The sequence below is a fragment of the Lissotriton helveticus genome, chromosome 8, assembly GCF_964261635.1.
Source record: "Lissotriton helveticus chromosome 8, aLisHel1.1, whole genome shotgun sequence".
NCBI classification, from domain to species: Eukaryota; Metazoa; Chordata; class Amphibia; order Caudata; family Salamandridae; genus Lissotriton; species Lissotriton helveticus.
The window spans coordinates 441,339,984-441,362,621 of record NC_136069.1 but is presented as its reverse complement, the minus strand read 5'-3'; the positions used below and the strand labels follow the sequence as shown (position 1 = coordinate 441,362,621).

General features: G+C 42.3%; 1 protein-coding gene across 3 annotated transcripts in view; it reads right to left on the bottom strand.

Annotated features, from left to right (window-relative positions):
• SLC25A30 (solute carrier family 25 member 30) overlaps positions 1–22,638 on the bottom strand; it is a 228,293-nt gene that overhangs the window by 72,231 nt on the left and 133,424 nt on the right. For all 3 annotated transcript variants that reach the window (XM_078657313.1, XM_078657312.1, XM_078657311.1), the window contains exon 8: positions 9,389–9,527. In XM_078657313.1, the coding sequence (XP_078513439.1) occupies positions 9,389–9,527 (139 nt within the window). The remainder of the gene's footprint in view (positions 1–9,388; positions 9,528–22,638) is intronic.

Here is a 22,638-nt window from a genome sequence, read left to right as displayed (position 1 = left end):
TGGGTTAGACAATCTTTTATTGGCTTGCTGAGGGATTGTTGAATCCTCAAACTACCTCTCTGAGAAGCATGTGACTGCTTGCCACCATTATCAACTAGAGTCAAGTACTGAAGGTTTTGTGCTTGGCACAGTTTTGCAGAGCCACAGTAGGAAGGACCTCAGGACATTATAAGGAAAAAAAGACAGCACCTGCAGTAGAGGCCAATTAGCCTGATGCCCCCTTAACAGAGTCTGACATTTGGCTGCAAGCAGTGTGAGATCCTGTAAAAGCCAATTTTAACTTTAAACAACAGAGAACTAAGTCCAATTAGAACACTTTAAAACCTACAAAGCAACATGTCAGATAAAAGGTTCGTTGGGGAAGGCCATGAAACCCTGTCCCTAGACTAGTTAAGAAATCTGTGTTTGGACACAGAATGGAGGGTCCACAGAAACACGAACAGGGATATCCTTGCGAGTTACATCAAAGACCAGCTAGGGAGACTGCGGAGGAGAGACAGCACCACAATGGACTCCTGTGAGGGTGCCTCTATAGGAATCCAGGGAGGAAGTACTGTAGTGTCAGGGTTTCTGAGCCTCTAGATACAGGTTTTACCCAAACACACCTTGTAGATATCCCCACGTTTGTTTTCCAAAATTTCCCCAAGATAAATACTTTCACCAATTTCTAGGGTACCACTATCATCAACATCAGGAGTTATTCCTTTGGGAAGGTAGTCTAGCTGAGACCCCAAACTTGAATTTGGCTCTACAATCACTCAATCAAAGTGGCAGTTAAATGCACCCAGCTAGTCAATAGTGTGTCTCAGCTCTAACAGTATATCGAGCCCAAGTCTCACAAATACAGAGCACAGATCAAAAAGCATGTTTTAGACCTAGTTTGAAAGAGGCTTCGTCCTTAGTCGCACACAGCTGAAAAGGAAGGGCATTCTATCCTATAGCAGCCAGTGTGGAGAAGGAAGTGCCTCCCTATTTCTTCTACCTGATCTTGGGAACTACTGCCAACAGAGCATCCGATAAGCAAAGGGATCTCGAGGGATGATAATGTGAGAATCTCTTAGTAAGGTAGCTGGGACCAAGGCCATAGAAAGCTCTATGGGCCAACACCAAGCCCTTAAACATCACTCTCTCCCGCACAGGCAGATCGTGCAAATCCTTGAGATGGAAATAGTGTTTGAGATGTTAAGCAAGAGTCAGGCTGCAGCATTCTGTACCAACTGCAGATGTTTGAGTAGGTACTGAGGGAGACACCAGTATGAGGCATTGGCATAGACCAGCCAAGATGTTATGAGGGCAAGGACTACTCTCTTCTGATGTGACAAAGGAAGCAAGAACAAAAATGTCCTCAAAAATCGGAGAAGATCAAAACAGGACCCAACTACTCTCGCCACTTGTGATTTGAAAGACAAATTATTGCCAATATACATAAAGCAATGGTTGGGGAGGAGGAGGAGAAAACTAGGGAGTTTGAGCAGGTGAAGCTCAGATTTGCTCACCAGGATCAAGAGGAAAGGAGATACCGTAAGGATGGCCTATGAGGCAAGAAATAGGGAGCATGAAGAGCAGGAAAGGGAAGGAGAGAGTATTGGAGAGAGTTTGCTTGTAGAGCTCAGGCTTTGAATGATGTTTGTAAGAGAGCCACTCTCCTGATTCACCTGCCCATGGAAGGTAGGGCATTCATTGGAAGGATGACTGTGGCTGAGCAAATGATTTATAAGCAGATGAAGGAAGCTCTAATTAGACAATTTGGGTTAAAACCAGCTCAGTACCTGCAAAGGTTTATGGATAGCAAGCAAACAGGTGGAGTTTCCTTTGAGATCTTGGTTCATGATGTATTGCATAACTGGAATGAGTGGTTGAGAGGGATGGATGCCAAGGATTTTCAATCATCTACCAGCTAAAGGTAAAAGAAAGGCTTAAGGATGAGTGTTCTATCCCACTTATGAAATATTGGTCAGAACTAACAAGAAGGATCCAAAGGAACTTGCAGAGTTTACTGGCAAGTAATTGTACATGCATTTATAAAGTACTTAATACTCCTGACGAGGCATCGAAGAGCTTTTCTGCGACTAGCACGCTACTCCGGAACCCATAAAGGATTAGTGGTGAATTAGTATAGTGAAAATATGAAAGTAATTTGAGCGGTGGATATGTTAGTCAGTTATTTGGGTTGAGAAGGATAGTAGAGGGATAGAGAAGGGAGAAAGGGTTGCATTTATATAGTGCATGCTACCCTTGATGGGGTGTTGAAGTGATTTTTTGGGCAAGTAGCACACTACTCTGGAACCCATACAGTGTTAGTGGTGAATTAGTATAGTGAAATATGAAAGTAATTTGAGCAGTGGATGTTAGTCAGTTATTTGAATTGAGAAGGTTAGCAAAGGGGTAGAAGTGGTTAAAAGGTTTGCATTTATATAGCGCTTGCTACCCTTAATGGGGTGTTGAAGTGCTTTTTCTGCGAGTAGCACCCTACTCTGGAACCCATAAAGGATTAGTGATGAATTAGTAAAGCCATGCTTTTCGCCATGCTTTTCGCTATTAGAGATATGAAGAACCTGCTGTGCTTATCAGAAAAATAGCTTTAAAAAATGGAGGTTCTTCAGAACTCCATTAATGAAACACCAATTAAACGTCGTTCCACCCAATGGCGGCGTCAAACAGAATTTACCGCCCCGTACGCTACTCAACTATTTGGCAGACGGTGAGATTTTATCCATTATGTCTACATACAAACCTACTCCCACTACTCACACTAAGATAGGTGAAAACTATATCCAAACAGTCCCAACAAATACTGGCAGAACTTCTAAGACAAACAATAGAAGGCTAAATTCTAGCAACCTAAAAAATGTGTTATTAATTCCTGACAATATTGTCTTGCCAATGATCAATTCACAAAAACACATATTCATTGCATACTACTCAACTGTTGATCAGCAACAAACATGCTGCTGACATAGCCTACCTCATACTAAACTAAGAAATTGACGTAACCATTTTAAAAGAAAAATGGCTATCTGACTCGGTCTCCCCATGCCTAGACCTGTTAGTTCCCCAGAATTACGAGACAGGACAAGACAAATGTATGACGTTACAACTCATACTTTTACAACGCATGCCATTACAACGAATTTTTTACAACGCAAAAACTTTTACAACGCATGTATTTACAACGCATGTTTTTACAACGCAGGTACCTTTACAACGCATACCATTACAACGTAAGTATTGGTAAGTATATATTAATTTTTTTAAATTTAAAATAATTGAAAATAATATAATTTAATTTAATTTTATTTAATTTTATTTAATTGATTTCATTTAAATTTAATTTTATTTTAATCTTATACCCCTGTACCCCAAAAACCCAAAAGTCAAAGTCAAAGAGGTTTTATTTGTATTGGTACTCGACAGAGGACCACAAATATACATTTTACAGAAATAATCAATATAATGGTAAAAAAAAAATTAAAAAAATTATATAAATTGTAGCAAACAAAAACCCAAAACTGACCCTGAACCCTAAAAATACCCCTGTACCCCAAAAACCCCAAACTGACCCTGAACCCTAAAAATACCCCTGTACCCCAAAAACCCAAAACTGACCCTGAACCCTAAAAATAACCCTTTACCCAAAAACTCAAAACTGACCCTGAACCCTAAAAATACCCCTTTACCCAAAAACCCAAAACTGACCCTGAACCCTAAAAATACCCCTTTACCCAAAAACTGAAAACTGACCCTGAACCCTAAAAATACCCCTTTACCCACAAACTGAAAACTGACCCTGAACCCTAAAAATACCCTTTACCCAAAAACTGAAAACTGACCCTGAACCCTAAAAATGCCCCTTTACCCAAAAACTGAAAACTGACCCTGAACCCTAAAAATGCCCCTTTACCCAAAAACTAAAAACTGACCCTGTACCCTAAAAATACTCCTTTACCCAAAAACAGAAAATTGACCCTGAACCCTAAAAATGCCCCTTTACCCAAAAACTGAAAACTGACCCTGAACCCTAAAAATACCCCTTTACCCAAAAACTGAAAACTGACCCTGAACCCTAAAAATACCCCTTTACCCAAAAACTAAAAACTGACCCTCAACCCTAAAAATACCCTTTAAAAAACCCAAACATATAAAATTTAAAATATAATTATATACTTACCAATACTTACGTTGTAATGGTATGCGTTGTAAAGGTACCTGCGTTGTAAAAACATGCGTTGTAAATACATGCGTTGTAATGGTTTTTGCGTTGTAAAAGTTTCGTTGTAATGGTAGTGCGTTGTAAAAGTTGCGTTGTAATGGTTGTTTCCCGGACAAGACAGAATGGGAGGAGGCATTGCGTGTATACACAGATCAGACATTACCATCAGAAAAATACAATCTGAACTCTTAGAGTCGTGTGAATATCTGGGCATGTCTTTACAGTTTTGGTTATCCGCTGATCTTAAACTCCACGCACTCTACCACCCCCGGGTACAAAGAGCAAGTTCATAGACCAGATGATAGAAATCATCACTATCAACTCTAATCTGCAGTCTAATGATATCTTCTTAGGAGACCTCAATCTTCATTGGGAGGATCATACTCTGAGTCAGATCACCCTTTTCAAAGCCTTCCTGGAAGAGCACTTGTTGGTCCAAGGATGTCATCTACCTACCCACTCCAAAGGTTACACCTTAGAATGGATCATAGATAAAGAGAAAGCGATCTATAAAATTGTAATCCCCCCTGCGATTGGTCTGATCACCACATAATTACATTTGAAATTCCCTTTATAAAAACCAAATCGTCCTCACAATCTATTAAGCATAAAAAATTGACCTGTGACACTAGAGGAATCAAAATGGATAGCGTAGCAGCTCGCTGTGAAATAGAATTGCAACCACCTATGAGCATGGTTGACATCAGTGACCTCAGAATGCATTATAACAAGACAATGTCAAGCATTATTGAGTATATAGCGCCTCTAAAACTAAAAAGGATCATTGAAAAAGACAAAAACCCATGGTTCAATGGTGCCCTTTATGAAGAAAGAAGGTAACTGAGACTTTCAGAACGTAAATGGAGACAACACCCTTCTTCCCCCCACTTAACCCAACTGAGACAGTCCAGGAAAGCTTATAATAAAAGCATTCTAAAATTTAAAAAAAAGACTTTTTCAGGAAATAACTAGATAATGCAGTAAACAGACCAAGGAAACTATTCAATCAACTAATAGAACAATCCAATAAATCTGACAAATCGGCACCAGCCATTACAAAAACTTAAATAGTGAAGATTTCTCCTCTTTCTTTACAGACAAAGCTAACTCACTGGAGGGAGAGCTCAAAAAAGCAGCCGAAGACATTGAAAGCGATAAGGGTACTTTAGATGAAGAACAGTTTCAACAAGAATTAGAAAAAACAAAAAACAATGCTCGATGGTCAGGATGTAAGCCGGTCAGTGAATAAGACAATGCAAAGGTCATGTCGACCACTAAACCTAACAATCACTATAACGATCCTTTACCGGCAAAGTGCTGGTCTTCTATAAACCACCTGCTAATCCAGTCACGGACAAAGGTCATAAATACCTCATTGACAAAAGGCCAAATACCGGTCTGCCTAAAACCTGGTCAAGTCATTCCACTCTTAAAAAAACCAACAGAGAACCCCTCTGATCCCAACAATTTCAGACCAGTAACAAACATTCCCATGCTAGCCAAAGTACTGGAAAAATGTGTCCAACAACAACTGAGTCTTCATATTTCGGAATTCAATCTGTTAAATGATTTCCAATCAGGATTCAGACCAAACCATAGTACAGAAAGAGCAATTATGCACATCGTAGACGATGCTTTACTTGCTCTCGACCACAACGAAACATATCTCCTAATCCTGTTGGACCTCTCGTCGGCTTTCGACACGGTAAACCATACCAAAATACTAGATTGCATGAAAAACAGAATGGGGCTAGAAAGAACAGTCCTAAAATGGTTTAGTTCCTTTCTTGGGAACAGATCGCAAAAAAATAATTGTCAACCAAACTATCAGGCCCAACTAGAAATACAATCGGAGTTCCGCAAGGGTCAACACTATCTCCGGCGCTAATTAATCTACACGTAGAACCACTCGCGGACATATTACAAAAAGCGAACATTTCTTTCCACATGTACGCAGATGACTCTCAGCTGTACATCGAGGTCGCATCGACAGAAGAGATAAAGACCTTGAACCAGGCACTAACGAGAACCCTCCAATGGCTAACCATGAACCACCTGAAGCTAAACCCTCAGAAAACCGAATTCCTGCTAATTACACCCCAGAAAAGCAAATCAAATATAGTAGAATGGACCAACTTAATTTCAGCTCAAAAGTGTACTGCAAAGATTGTCGACTCAACTAAATCTCTGGGAATTATTATGGACAAAAACCTGAACATGTTAGCACATATCAACACAATGGCAGAAAATGCCTGTTTCCATTTAAGCTACCTGAAAAAACTAAAACCATTCCTAAATAAAACAGATCTCAAAACAGCAGTTCAGGCACTGGTCATATCAAGGATAGAGTATGGTTGCACAACTCTTGCCAGAGTCCCCAAGATCTCAACATCCTCACTGAAAGCATGCCTTAATGCAGCCACAAGACTAATATCTGGATCCCAAAAATTTGACCATATCGCCCCTCATTTGAAAGCACTCAACTGGTTGCCCTTCGAAGCAAGAACTCAGTTCAAGTTGGCATGCATCACTCACAAAGCGTTACACTACAAAACACCAGTTTACCTAGCCCAGAAACTCGCTCGATCAGGAGGGTGCTGGGTTTCCAGGAGCTACGCAGACCTACTACTGAAACCGGCTCCTTTTTGTAAGAAAAGAACTTATGACTGAGCGTTCTCCGGGGCAGCACCGAGAATCTGGAACGCACTCCCCCCTAACATTAGAAGAATACCATCCATCATGGCATTAAAAAAGGAAGCAAAATCGTTCTATATGAGGAAATTTCTCCCTTAATTCTATATAGTATAGCTATTGTCTACAAACTTCTCATGACTGTTTCCTTGCTTCTTCTAGCAGCTCATTAGCCCGATGTGGGCTTGTATATATGTTTTCCTTGAAGCTTAATGTTTTGATCTAGTCATGGTAAATTAACTGAAGACTTGGTAACTTATAAGGTTTTGTTTGTGGAAATGCAACTGTAAAGCGCTCTGATACCCTACGCAGGGTTATGTCCGTGCTATAGAAAACACTAAATAAATAAGTATAGTGAAATATGACATTAATTTGAGTGGTGGACATGTTAGTCTGTTATTTGGATTGAAAAGGATAGTGGAGGAATAGAAGGGAAGGATTTAGAGTTTTCTTTTTAAATAGAAAATTGTTTATTTTGGAGCTCATATCAGTGGAAGGAGGCTAGGATGAGTAAAAGGGAGGGGGTGAGTAAAAGGGAGGTGAAGGTGGAAGAGTGAGGGAGTTTTAGAAAGGCTTGTTTTGGGGATCAGAAAAGTAAAAAGAGGTATGAGATGATGCAGGGTGGGGTAGGGAAGAGTCTCAAAGGGGTTATTTTGGGGATCAAAGTAGTGGCATGGGGTTTGGGATGAGTGAGAGAATGGAGGTAATGGATATATTGATAGTTGTATAGGGTGAGAAATAGGGTAGTGCATAGGAAAGTGTAGTAAAAAGAGCTTTGAGATGAGTCAGAGAGTTGAGCTAGAGGCTCTATTGAGGGCGGTATAGGGTGAAAAATAGTGTAGTGCATTGGATATGCTGAATTAGAAGAAAAGTAATAAATAGGTAAAAGTAAAAAAATATATAGATCTAAAAGTAATAAAGATATAGATCCATAAGTACATGGAAGGTATATAGACGCACAAAAGAAGGTAATATATATAGATCAAAGATGCATTAAATAAACTCTGGCTTTCAAGTGTTGTACTTTAAATTAGTTTTATATATATATATATTTTTGTAGATCAATAGAGAAGCAATTGTAGATAGTTATAATAAAAAGATTTACTTATTTATGCTGTCACTTATATACATGTTAAAAACATAGAATAAAGTAACCCAGTTTTATGTACATTTGTTAAGCAGAACTAATAATTATATATGTATAATAAGATTTTAAACATAAGTATTCTAAATGTTTATACAAAGCAATACACATATAGGTACATATCTACAATAGTAAAAAAAATGCTTATATACAGAGATACATGCTGTATATTTCTATCTATTTTCTTATGGTGGTTATGTGGGGAAGAGCCAATTCTTGAGTAGTTTTCTGAAGCGAAGGTGGTTATTAATGGATCTTATGTTGGGGGTTTAAGAGTTCCATGGTTTGGCCGCTTGAACAAAGAATGATGTGCCACCCCTTGTTTTTTTCTTAACAAGGTAAGAAAGAGCTGGGGAGCATGGCTCTATGCCAAAGGAAGAGTGGGATTCTAAACAGATTAGCATGAAATGAAAGTGCAAGGGCCAGGGCAATTCCGATGTTCTGTGTGCAGTGTGTCTTGATTTGCTTTAAAAGGGTATTGTAAAGACTGTTGATTTTGAAAGTGATGAATGGTTTGCTTAGGATTAAGTTAAAGAAAGTAGTACCAGAATCGTGTCTGAGCATTTCATGTTCTTTCAGGGAAACAGTGGTATGGCACTGTGATAGCAAATGGGCAGAGGGACACATTGTTCAACATATGGTAACTATACACATGTTAATGTTTTACATAGATGTGTATTCATAAATTTTCTCTGCACACATTAGATTAAGCTAATGAGGTGTACGTTTCTGTAGCAATTATCCCACTATGAGATAGAATCGGGCAAAATAGTGTCATTTTACCATCCACTGGAAAGAGAGAGTGTTTTTGTGAACAGTCACAATCCATTTATGAAAGGTTTATAAGAAAATGCTCTACAACATATCACACATCTGTCTAAAGTGTTTGTAGGTTACAGGGTTTTGAAAATACACTTTGGATATATTGTTATGTTGACAACCAAAGTTGTTATGAATATGTGAAAAATGGGCAGGTGTGCATGCAGAGAAGCTTTGTAATAGTGTTAGTTCCTGTAAAGCTGCTGGATGGACTCCAGATGATGTATAAATCAGAAGAGGTATCCGTTTGTGAATTGGCCTTTGTTAAGACTGTTACTGTAATCATTTTACTGTGTCAAATAAAATAAATGGGGTATTAATTTGGCTAGGGATTGTTAAGCACATGCCCACGTTTCATTGTGTTAGGTAATCAGAATGAATTGATTGAAGTGAGAGTTGCAGCTACACACAGATTCGCTTGGTAAACCAATTTGTGTGGGTTTCCTTGTTATTTAATACCAAATGCTATTTTGTAACGAGAGTCTCATTTCCTTTAATATACTTATGAATGGATAAACATTTACCTGCAGAAAGCAATCCAGAGTACCTTTGTAGCAAGGGCTTGAAGAGTTAAGTAAGACTCGCTGGTTCATCAACCGTGTTCTCACAACATCAACAGGATTTGATGCAATGGCTCCTGCTAAACCACAGGCCAGACTTGAGCTGAGTACAAATGGTAACGAATTAGAAGGTATGCTATACAGCAGTGTCAAAATAATATAATCGGCGGAGATCAAACTTTTTTTTCAGTATTTACATTTAGCAAAAATCCTCTTTTAACCTTTAGGTAAATATTTTTAGCACAAAATTTAGCAATGTCCAGCCCAACTGTGAAAAGTTTAGAGGATGACTAGAATGATTAATTCATTACATTTTCTAAACATGTATTCACTATCCTCTATACCATAAATAAGGCAATTGTCAGATGGGCCGATTGTTACAATTATGGTCCAGAAACCATTGTTTCTGTAGCACAACAAAAATTACCCAAAGCTGTGGCTTTACCAGGTATAATACTACAAAATAAACCATCATCACTGTTTACACAATAACAGCCAACACGTGAAACATTTATTTATTGATTAACGCCGTTTTGTAAAGTGCAACACTCAATAAAAGGGTATGTTGGTTCTCGGAAGGAACCAATGCTAACAGAACTATGCACCTAAAGTTCAAGAGAGGATTTCGGCCAAACCGATAAGGGAAGCGAGTTCCACTTGGAGGAGTCACTGAGAAAATTCTTCAACCAATCGTGGAGCATCAGAATGAATCGGTAGACTTTGGTTAGGATCATATCAACTGATACTGGGGTTTGTCATGTATCACCCAGAGATTTATGTACCAGACTAAGTGATTTAAAAAAACCTTTCCTTTTCAGAGGCAACCACTGCAGGGAGCCGAGGCAGATGAAACATGGTCCGCTGTTTTTAATCCTATCATCAGTATTAAAGCTGAATTTTGAACCGACAGTTGTTTGTATAAAGCATAGGCAAGAACTTATCACACATCACCATTTACCAATCCACTCATTGTGTCTCACTTTAAACACCTTTCCTCGTCAGTTCATGTCTAAAACTCTGTCACAATGCAAAGAAATGTTGAATCTATCCAAGAAAGCTATAACTGGGCAGGTTTTTACCAGATCATTTAGGATACTAAACAGTGCTTCCCATACACAAGTTCAATCCATAAGCAAATATTTTCAGAAGTATTTGAGGATTTTGTTACTTTATCATTCTGATACTTTGCTCCTGCTCTCTCCACTTCTTTTACTCCCTCCCCATAGTGTCATTCAGCCTTTGCTTCCCTTACTACCCCATTGTATATATCTCTCCAATCTCCCTTCATGTTGCTACTCTGCGTTGCTGTCCTATTCTGCTTTCATACATTGACCTTTACATGTTTGATATTCTCCTTATTTTTGGATTTCAGAAATGTATTCATGTGTACATACTCTGCCCTGGCTTCCCTGCTGACTATTTGATTTGTCTGTTGTATTTAGGTCCTTGTCATTTAGCAAAGTCCGCAACTTGCTTCCCCTCCATCTTTAATGTATTGCTTTTGTGTGCAACTTACATTGTTCTATTGTGGTTTTATTTTATTTTTTAACTATATCTTTTTTTCTATAGAGCACTCTCATGCATGTGGACCATGCCGGTTCTACATAAAATTGTATTAATAAAATAATTACACATACTACAGGGATATGCGTTTGGATATCTTATCACAGGTTCGAAGCCTGGTGGGCTCCACTCTCTCTTACACCATCCTGAGGTTCATGCAATGACTATGACCAGGTTGGGTAACAAACAATTTACATTCACCGCCAACATGCCAACAGGAGCACATGCTCTTTACCAATGCATGTTACATTACATGAATGGTATTAACAGAAGGAAAGATGTTCTCCTACATGTTTAAGTAAAAAATTACTTCAGGACACTCCTAAATAGCAAGTCTTGGATCGAAAAAAGGCTTACTAAAAATCCAAAGTGGATGGGTCAGAAATCTCCAAACTCAAGAGCTGAATTGCTCTCTTCACATTCATTTTTACTATTGAGGTCTTTTTTTTCCTGAATAATTCTAACAATTATTTTCAGCTCTGGTCTCCTAGCGTGAAGCAATGTGAGGCCTGTCCTTGCAACGCCTGCCTCAAAATGACTTTTTTCAGTGTGCAAAACCCCTTCTACTATTGTTAGTTGATAGGGCTTTGCATCAAAAACCGGTGGTGGATGCAAGGGAACACTCAAGTAAATGCTCCCTTGTCACAAAGTAATGCAAAACAGTACACATAGCTGGTTTGCTTTACCTTCAGGCAACATTCCAGTGCAAAACATGACGCACTGTCTCCCTTTCAGCCAGAGACACCTCAAGGTCTGACTCATCCATCCTGGAATGGTTGTTTTTTTATGACACAAAATATGGGAACTGTAACTGTAGATTTAACAAAGATTGGGAATGTTGTTCCTAATACATCCTGCACACTTCAACCCTTGAGGTCATTCAAACGCCATTTTCAAGTAGAGGAGGCTTTGTTTGATTGCTTTTCTTGCCTCATGTTGTTGAGCTTTCTAGGGCTCATCAGTCTGCCTCCAAGGTAACCATAAAGAATATGAGCCACAATTAAGAAGAACTATGCAGAGCAGAATTTTCGTGTGGAATTCTATTCTGCGCAATTACAAGCGGTCTGGTGTTCCTGCACTTGGATTTACTGGGTGTTGGAACAATTAACCAGATTTTACTGACCAAAACACCAGCAGGTAAAACTGATGTGGGAAAAGGCTGCATTATATCCCGGACACATTCTATGAACCCGAGCCCAAAATTCAAACAAGGCACGTGGGGAGTATTACATGCTCTCAACTGTTAGGAAACATTCTCCGCTCCTTCCTGCAACCTCCTCACTCCTGCCATCTATGCCTGGCTAACGAGAGCCCCCTGCACACTTTTCCAACTTCAGAGTATGTGGTAAATGTGTGTTAAACTCCATGGAAAAGTGAATACCATTCAGAATACAACCTGGTAAATCCAGGTCTGAACAAAACCTCCCCATTCTAAGGGATTTTATGGTACTGATGGGTTGCTAACGCACAGAACTGGTAATTTCTGGTGAGAAGTGTACACCCCTCCACTATAGTGCAACTTGTAATCAGTGACATGGTGGGCTTTTTAAAGTGCTTGGGGATAGTTCAACAGGGACGATAGGCCCAATTATCAAATTGCAACACATCTACAAATACACTGCACCTCACTACACGTTTACTTCAACAAGAGACAGAGAATGCACACAAGGACACAAGAGGACCTCATCGCCCCACCAGCAGTGCTCCAAGAGGCGCGTTTGCAGAGTGGTGTAAAAGGGGCGTGGCCTCGGACCACCGCTCAGCAATCCAACTGTGTGGCGCTTACTGAAGGTACCTAGTGGGGTAGTTGGCCCCCAGAGACCCTCAGCATTCAACAGGACTTAATTCTCCAACTTAAAACGCGCCGGGAGGGCACGTTTGCAGAGTCATGCAGGGAGGGGTGGGGCCTCCGGCGAGTTGTCGGTTACTTTTTTATGGGAGGGGGGCTGAGTGGCCCCCCTTCCCTAGGCCACTTTTGGCCCTGGGGACCCCATCCCCCGGGGCCTGGCAGCCTTGTTTTTTTTAAAAATAAATTTTGGGGAGTGCGGCAGTGTGGCCTCCCTCCAGAGGCCAATTATTGCCCTGGGGACCTCATCCCGCGGGGCCTGGTCAGCCTTATTTTTGTATAGGTTTTTTGGGAGGGGGCCCACGTAGCCCCCCCCTCCTCAGGTCAATTATGGCCCCGGGAACCCCAACCCCCCAGACCGGCCTTTGTTTTTTTAAATGTATTTTTCATTACTGAGAGGGGGGGGGGGTGTGCCCCCTGTGCCACTTCTGGCCCCGGTGAGCCCATACCCTGGCCTCACCATTGGGGACAGTGGAGGGAGCCCCAATGCCCCCACGGGCCTGCTGGTTCCCTGCCTCCTGGGGGGGTGGGCGGTCCCCAGGTCCATTAAGGGCTCCTGGAGTGGGGGCATTAAGGGCTTCTGGAGGGGGGCCACATGGCCCCCCTTCCATCATTTGAAAAACCCCAGGGAGGTGGTGGTCCCGGGGGCTCTGCAATGCCCCCCCATCTTAGTTAAAGAAGCCCCAGGGAGGTGGTGGTCCCCAGGGCTTAAGGGGGGCCCGCGAGGCCGCTCCTCTTTATTCAAAGAAGCCCCAGGGAGGTGGTGGTCCCCGGGGATTGGGGGGCCCTTGAGGCCCCACCCCATTAATTATATAGCCCGGAGGAGGTGGTGGTGGTTCCCAGGGCTGCAGGGGCCCCCGCGGGCCCCCTCATACATTATGAATATTGCCCCCGGGACTTGGCCCACCCGGGGGCTTAAGGATAATTTTTTTTAAATGTTATCTGCCGGATTCGCGCACCCAGTGCCAATTCGGCCTATGTATTTTTTTTTTAAATGCTTCTTTGGGGCCTGGGGGTCCTTGTGGGACCCCCTGAGCAGGCCTAAGGGGTCAGGGTGTTACTACCCTACCCCCTTTTTTTATTTTTCACTTTTTTTTAAATTTTTCTTGTGATTTAGTTACCGAGTCACAAGATGACTGCGAACACTTTCTGGTTTGGAGTGTTGGCAGCCAATCAGAATTGAGCTCGTGATTGGGAACCCTCCTTGGTGCTCAGATATATAAAAAAATTCCCTCTGGAACTACTGAACGGATTTGCACCATTTAATTTAAATAAAAAAGGATTGCTTTCTCAACTTAAACCTACCTATTTGCCGAATTTGGTGTAATTCCATTCAGCAGTTCGGGCTGTAGCCGTGTCTAAAGTTCCCATGGAAATTAACATGGGGAAAACGCGTTTTGAGACCCCCTTTTTTCCCGGCCCCTGCTTCACGAATCACCTCCAAACTTTCAAGACAGGAGCTGACCTTAGCGCCCCATTAGTTTTGAAAATTTTGTGAAGATTCATCAAGCGGTACCAATGATATTAGCAAAAGAAAAAACGCTTTTTTAATAGAAAAAAGGTCCTAACTATAAATACCTACTGGCGACAGCCAGTATACAACAGCAGCGGTGCGTCCATTGGGGCGTAGCCCCACTAGCCTGGTGGACGCACCTGCTGACAACGAGCTTTCCGTCCTCCTATCAAGAATATAAAAGCTTTCAGCGGGGGTTCCGGCCGGGACACACTCGCTGAAATAGGGAGTGCGTAGGGGGGTGGGGCCGGGTTGGCTGGCATTTAAACAGTTTAAAACTCAGGGCTGTAGAAACGGGAGTTGCGCATTACGGGCAGAAACTTACCCGAGCATGCGCGTCAGCGTCATGTAGACGCTGAGACAGACAGAAGGGGCCAGGGGGGGGCGCGTTTAGCCAGCCCCGTCGTTTGGCAGGCGAAAGGGCGAGTGCTGTGTGGGCCCCCCTAGCCAATCCTGGCGCAGTATAAGCGCGAGGATTGGCTGGTGGAACAGCGCCAAGGACAGGCAATCCATCATTGGATGCCACGTGGGTGGCTCAGGCAGGCCGCTCAGCATCGACTGTATGCTGGCCAATCACTGTGACTTTGCATATGAAGCCATTCAGAGATTGGCCATGCGCACCGTTAGAAGTTCAAGTTGTTCTGGAATCATCCCTCTCTCTGCTCTGTGACTGTCTGTGAGACGAGAGCTGCTCATCCGCCGTCTGAAGAAGAAGGAAGACTCTTAAGAGATCGTCTATTTTAGTAGGTACTGAATTTGTGCATTTAATTTAAATTAAAGACGCTACAGTCTGTTCAAGTCATTTTACTCATCATTTACTGTAAATAAGTTTTATTTGAACTGTGAAGACTTAGAGCTGTGTGTTGTCATGTCACGTGGTGCCGGGACTCGGGAGTGCTGTCAGTGTCATGCGGTGTTGTGAGAGAGACTACTAGGTGGAATCTGTCAGAATGGCTGCTACTGTGCAAGGTGCTATAGTTTACAAGCAGCACCCTCGTGTGTGGGTGGTGATGACAAACATCATTCTGTCTGTGCTGGGTAATTGAGTCTGCCGCCCCACCCCCATGTCCGCCCAGGCCGCACCCATGCCCCCTACTCTCCTGAGGCCAATAAAATGAGTACCATTGAGTTAAATAACTATAAACATCTGATGCAAAGTGCCAAAAAGATTTACAAATACACGTTATGTCAAAATCCATTCTTCCTTCCCCACAAACAGGATAGAACATTCCTACCGATTTCCTGCCACAACTAGGATGGCAGAAAGTAGAGGCCTGCATGACACTGCACAAACGTGTCCAATCCAAACACGAGGCATTCTTTCCACTCACACTCTCTCAAACAGAAGAGAAGAGAAGAGATCCTTACATAAACTGTTGCTTAGGGACCTATTCTGTCAACCAATCCCTAATTTTACAGGAGCTACGCCTATCAACCCCTCCTGTCTATCTACAACACTGCAGACAACCCGAGTAAACCTCTTTCTTCGCAGTCGACGCAACTTGCACCATGAATCATTTCAAATAAATTAATTACTGGAATCCCTTGCAATTTTTCCTCACACCACTCCACAATCATGTGAGCAGGCACACGATTGGGTTACATTGGTCAGTTATTTTTCATTGTCGTCACAAAATGCTACTGCGAGATGTAATGAATGCTCGTGTTTCTATTTTCGACGGTAATGACAAGGTTTGTTACTCCCTCTCCAGCCAGCCTCGCAGTCTCTCACCTCCATTACCCCTAAAGGCTGTCCGCTTATGTGTTTGCTGTGGGGGTCTGCTGCCCTGCCCGGGTCCAGCCAGACTCAGCTGTGCGTTCGTCCTGTGCTGTTTCTGATTGATGTATGTCATTGTATTGATATATCGCTTACCATCCCTGGAGAGGCGTCGAAGCGCTTTCTTTCCGATGTATGTCTGATCCGTGTTTCTCATGTCTGCTGCCTCATGCGTTTCATCGCTGTGTGTCGTGTGTCTCTTTATCTGTGTGTGTCTGTGTGACTTTTGCGTCTACATCGGGAGAGATAAGTTAGTAGTCTCTGAGACTGACATTGAATTGGTTGTTACGAGGTGTGAAAGACACCCTGTCCCTGAAATGTGTCAGAGCCCGCCTGGACCGCGATATGCGGCAGCCAAGTGGAGTGGGTGGGTGCCAGAGACCTCCCGGGGCGCGAACGCCAGTCAGGACCAGCCCGTTGAGGGCACCCGGCACGGCAAGGCCCAGGGCAACGTGTTGTCATTGGCAGCGCAGGGTGGGGGAGGGGCACTGGGGGCAGCATGAAGCGAGTTTCTGAGAGGAGGGTACTGCACGAAGGAATGGTTGGATAGTGCATGCCCTGAGGCTCTCTAGTATCCAAACCTCGCATCCGGTTTATATTTGTTGATATTTGCCCTATCTCCCTTCAATCTCCCTTCAGGCTCTGCTCGCTGTAGCTACAGACATCCTACCTCCCGATCACTGTTTTTGTGCTTTTCCCTTTTAATAAATGTATGTCTTCAGACACATGGTTTATGTCCATGAACGCATAAAGTTTGTTTCTCATTGTTTTGTGTTTTCTTATGCACATGGTTTAAAAAACAAAAGCTGACAAAAACTCGGGAAACAGCACTTTCTGCCTTGATTACCTCAAGCCTAAGGCCCTTGAATTCCTCTGCGTACGTCAGAAGGTTCACCTGCATTTTTTGTTGAAGTATTGGTCTTGCCTGAACTGCTTACGACGATCTATTTTGTGCTTGTTTGCATGTTGCTGTTTTCCTGTTTGCTGGAGTGTTATTGATACTCACAGAAGCAAACATCAACCGGCTCCAAAGGGTGTCATTCTCAAAATTGTTTGAAGGCCGCACTCCACAGTGGATCTGGCTAGCTGTGAAGTTAATCACGGTAATGTTTATATAACATTTCTATGCACTCACATGAAGTATAATAACGTACTGCGCTGTTGCTCTTTTGCAACGATGATACTGCGCTGGACATTGTCTTCATGAGATGCTTAGGTCATTGAAGGCTTCCCAGTGCACATAAGCGTACACAAAGCAACTCTACCGTGTTATTATTGTGGAGCACTGTCTAAGTGGTCCTGGCAACATATTTAGAAGGCACCATTTCTGAAAGGATAAAGTCGTTTGTTTTGCTCTAGGTGTGTAGGTGGTTACATTCCCAGAAATTGATATGGAAGGGTTCACCTGCAAGTGGCTGCTTTAGCAATTGAAGAATGGCATTGTTTAACATATACAAGAGAGCAGTTGCTGCCAAGTATAAGGGGGGGAATTAATTGGCACGTGAGGTTAATGGTTTAGAGGAACATCTAGTAATCTCTTCCACTGTCTCATAATCTTCCCATTTTACAATCTGTCTGTCACCACCGATCTAGCTAGCTGTGCAGTTTTCTTCTGTTGGTTTGCATACCTGTTGTTTTGCTTGTCTTTCTGTCTTGTAACTGTCTGCTGCTCCAGCTGGGCGTCCCTCCTTCCTTTTTGTTCATCTATCCAAATATACATCTATCCAAACATGTGTCCATCCAATATATCGTTTTTATCTATGTCAGTCTCTCCTTTTACAGCTCAACTTAACTTCATGATTACCACTAATCCTTTTTGGGTTCCAGAGTAGCGTGCTACACACCGAAAAGCTCTTCGAAGCCTCGTCAGGTGTAGTAAGCACTGTATAAATGCAATTACAATGATGACTTCATTTTAGTAAGAGTTGTATGGCACTAAATTATATCTCGTCATTATTCTGACATTTGGGTGCAGTGCATTCTTTCAGGGCGCTGAAAATCCAAGCCATGCTAAAGTTATAAAAGCTTCATGCTTGTTTGTTGCTTTTGTTGAACAGCCTGTATGCAAAGGGGGCATTTAAGGAAAACAAAGATTGTCAATGAAAACGTCGCCAGTCTGGGCAAAGGCTGCGTAAAAACTGTTGGTCGCGCATTTATCTGGTTTAATCTTTTCCATGGAAAAGAGCCTCATCAAATACTGGGTGACCCTGATCCCCCCTGTAATCTTGGTTTATTCCTAAAGACATCCGGTGCCTGAGACATGCACCTTGCGCCTGTTTACTCAGGTGCAAGTCTGCATGATTTAAGGGTGTTCAGACAGCTCCTGCCTCAGCATTAATGGAGCCTAATATAGAAACAAGACAGAGAAACCACTTGACGTTGGAGGGAGGACTTTAAATATGGTCTACATTTGTTGCTGGCCTCCTGCCACACTATTGAGTTACAAAGATAGGCCAATTATCATATGCCTACAATAAAGTAAGAAACTATCTCAGTACGTAGTGGAGCTATTAAAGATTGCTTGCTGCAATATAAACCACATCATTCGCCCAAAATTTCTCTATATCCCTTTTTTCTAAAATTGTGAATCTTTGGCTATACATGAGAGATTTCACTTTTAGAGAGAGAAAAAACAGTACAGCATGTGAAGTGTAACGATATTAGGGACTTGGAAGGCTATGATGCATGACCTTTTTACATGTGCCAACCTGGTGCATGGGCTGTATGACTTACCAGGAATGCTCATTACATCAACACTGGACTTCCATGTCCCATTCCTTACACGAGTGAGAGTCTTCACTTGACGACAGATGTTCTTAAAAGTATTTCCTTTATTTATTTGTCCCACATAACAATTATTCTGCCTCAATAACATTTGCTAAAAGACTTGCGTGGAGCCCTTACTCCCCTCTTTATTCCAGGGCACACATGCTGCCCACATGTGCACACCCGACCCCAAAACAAACTGCTGATATATGGCGCGTCCTTTCATCTGTATAGGAAAGGGCTTTGCAGAGCTGCTAGCTGCTGCAAGAAAAGGAATGGGCCTCCAGGCTGATGTTTGAATGATGAAATACGGCAATAATAGGGGTACCGTGGGCCTCTCAGTACCCTGGGCTTTGTCACTACTGCACCAGTTGCACTAATGGAAGCTAGGCCGGCACCCCCTCTCACTTCCATTCACCACTTCCCCCGTTTCTTGACATTTTATTTTTATTGTTACAGTATGTGTTGGTCTCCGTTCTCCCCGACTCTCTTTTTCCACCGTGACACTCCCACTCTTTCATATCGGTCTCTATCGCTCTCTCCTCTGTCACATTATGCGATGTTTACTCTATCCCCCCCCCCCCCCCAATGTCTCTTTAAATGTATTTGTCATTCTCTTTTTCGGCTCTGTGATATCTTTATTTATTTCAAAGGTTTTATCTTTGTTGGCACTAAATCACTAGCACTCTTTCCTCTTTATCTGAACCCCTCAGCTCTCTTTTCTGGCACTGGTGTATGTTCCTCTCACCAAAGGGATGGCAGGGCCGGCTCTAGCTCAGACTTGTGGTGGGGAGGGGCGGGGTTCACTCTATTTACAAGTCTATTATGGTTATAAAAGCACCTGCTACCCCGTTCTTGCCTCCAGCAATTTTCAGGCAACAATAAAAATGTCAAGATAACTCCAGGGTGATTAATGTTCTTCCTGGAACGAGATCAGCGTTTTGTCTTGTGGAAGCTTTGATTCATCATAATGTAGTGCAGAGGGTTATCATGCCAGCTGCAAAGAACGTGTACCAATCAAATCACAAAGTGCATATAATGTAAATAGGGCAGTGGATTACTGCTTTTGTCAAAGAGATTCTTTTGTTATTTGCAGTTTCTAAGTTAAAATTCTAATGTAGAATAGTGAGCTATTAACCGTCATCAAAGAGCTGCATACACACTTCAAGGCATAGATTAGAGGGTTATAATTTTCCCCCCAGCCTTTCATTATCATAATGTTGTTCATTTGGGAAGAAATCAATTCTTAATATTTTAGTGAACCACCAACCATGGTGTTACGTTTTAAATTCTGAGTTTATTCTTCTCCAGACCAAGCACTCTTAAACTATCCTGCCTACCAGTAGGGATGAAATGTGATTACTAAACCTTGTAGTCCTCTGTCTTATGTAACATTTCCTATAAACTGATTTATACACCTATGATTCATTGTCTCTGTGTAATATGTGTGTGCTGTAATGTGCTCTGACATCCCACACTGCCATGGGCGACGCTATAACATGAAACAAATGCACCTGAGAGAGGTGGTTTTGGAGACTTGAGGGGCTCTGTTAAAGGATGGTAATGAAGGAGTCGTGGTGGAGGTGGTCATTGGGGAGGGGGCACAAACATTAGTTGCTGCACCGGGCGCCAACAGCGCTAAAGCCGGGCCCTTGCCACTGGATGACCCTAGCTGACAGGCCAGGTTACATTTTGCTTCTCTTCTGATTTCTGATCTCTCACTCAATGCAAACCTGCATGTCAACATTCTGGAAAGTTATTATATATATATATATATATATATATATATATATATATATATATATATATATATATATATCTCCTGCTTGTCCCAAACTAGCGAGATGCTCTCGAGCACAGTCCCGGGCCTCAAGCTGCAGCCCTATGTAAAGGTGGAAACGCTGGCATGCCGAGTCCTTTTCGCAGCCGTTGCACCTTATACGTTGTACTTTGATTATTGACAGGTTTATCAGCAAACAAGAAGAGGACCCCAACCTCCTCCTTTGCTGCTCTCTCACCCGACCCCGGCTAGAACCCAGCAAACACCAGTGACCAGTGTTAAAGGTAAGGAAACTGATGCTATATATTTTTTGTACATGGGAGTTAGGGCTATGTATCTGGTCACTCTCCAGGCCCTCAAGCAGTGTCTCTTTCAGTGCCTCCAGCAACCACTATGGCACAGTGAGGCAGGAGGCAGTATGGCTGTATTTTGTATTTGTACTGAAATTTCATATTATTGCACTGCACCTTATATGTTGTATTTTGATTATTGACAGGTTTATCAGCAAACAAGAAGAGGACCCCAACCTCCTCCTTTGCTGCTCTCTCACCCGACCCCGGCTACAACCCAGCAAACACCAGTGACCAGTGTTAAAGGTAAGGAAACTGATGCTATATATTTTTTTACATGGGAGTTAGGGCTATGTATCTGGTCACTCTCCAGGCCCTCAAGCAGTGTCTCTTTCAGTGCCTCCAGCAACCACTATGGCATAGAGAGGCAGTATGGCTGTATTTTGTATTTGTACTGAAATTTCATATTATTGCACTGCACCTTATACGTTATATTTTGATTATTGACAGGTTTCTTTAATATATATATTGGTAAGGCCAGCAACACACCATCATGAATACAGTACAAGAGCTGATTGCAAGGTCATTCCAGTCACGGCCACTTGAACAAAAACTACAGATAAAGCAATTAGGACCTCATCAGCCTGAAATAAATCTACAGCAAACTACCCAGGACAGAGGAAAAATGTCAAAACGAACATTCTCAAATGCCTGGTACAAAAAAGCTGATTGGCTTACAGGGTGCCCTATAAAAAATTCTCTGTTCTGCTTCCCCTGCTTGCTGTTTGGTGGTGACTTTTCTTGGACACGGCAAGGAATGGTTGACCTGAAGCACATCGCTGAAAAAATAAAGAAGCATGCGCTCACAAGAAATCATCTGGAAAACCTGACAAGACTGGGAATGTTGGGGGAAGACGCACCAATTGAGCAGCAGATAAATGATGCATATCGCAAATCCATTCAAAAACACAATGAAGCTGTTGATAGGAACAGACAAAATCTATCCAGGATCATTGATTGCATTCGTTTCTGTGGGGCTTTCGAACTGGCATTGCGAGGCCATGACGAATCAGAAACTTCCTCAAAACCTGGTATCTTCCGAGGCCTAGTGGATTTAATGTCAACCATAGTCAAGGATTTGGAAACACATTTAGCACGTGCTACAGTCTTTAAGGGCACCTCTAATACAATACAAAATGAACTCCTTGACTGTATGCTCGAAATTATAAAAAGCCATATTGTGCAAGAGTTGCGAAACACAGACTTTGTGGCTATTCAGGCTGATGACACCACTGATGTGGCCACTAAAACACAGTCCGTGTTAGTGTTTCGGTACCTTGACAGTGACAGAAACATTGTGGAGAGGTTTTTTGGGTTCTCATATTTAAAAGACTCTAGTGCAGCAACCATCACTGAAGCTATACTGTGTCAACTGGACTTAATTTTCCCGGACCTGCCTCAAAAACAAAAACTTATCGCACAAAGCTATGATGGTGCGTCCGTAATGAGTGGAAACCTTGGTGGAGTACAGAAACGAATTTGAGATGTGTACCCTAATGCTCATTTTGTGCACTGTTATGCCCACCAACTCAATCTTATTATGCAACAGGCGGTATCAAAGATCAGAGAGACACGAGTTTTCTTCCAGGATATCGGAGGCATAGCAGCATTCTTCACAC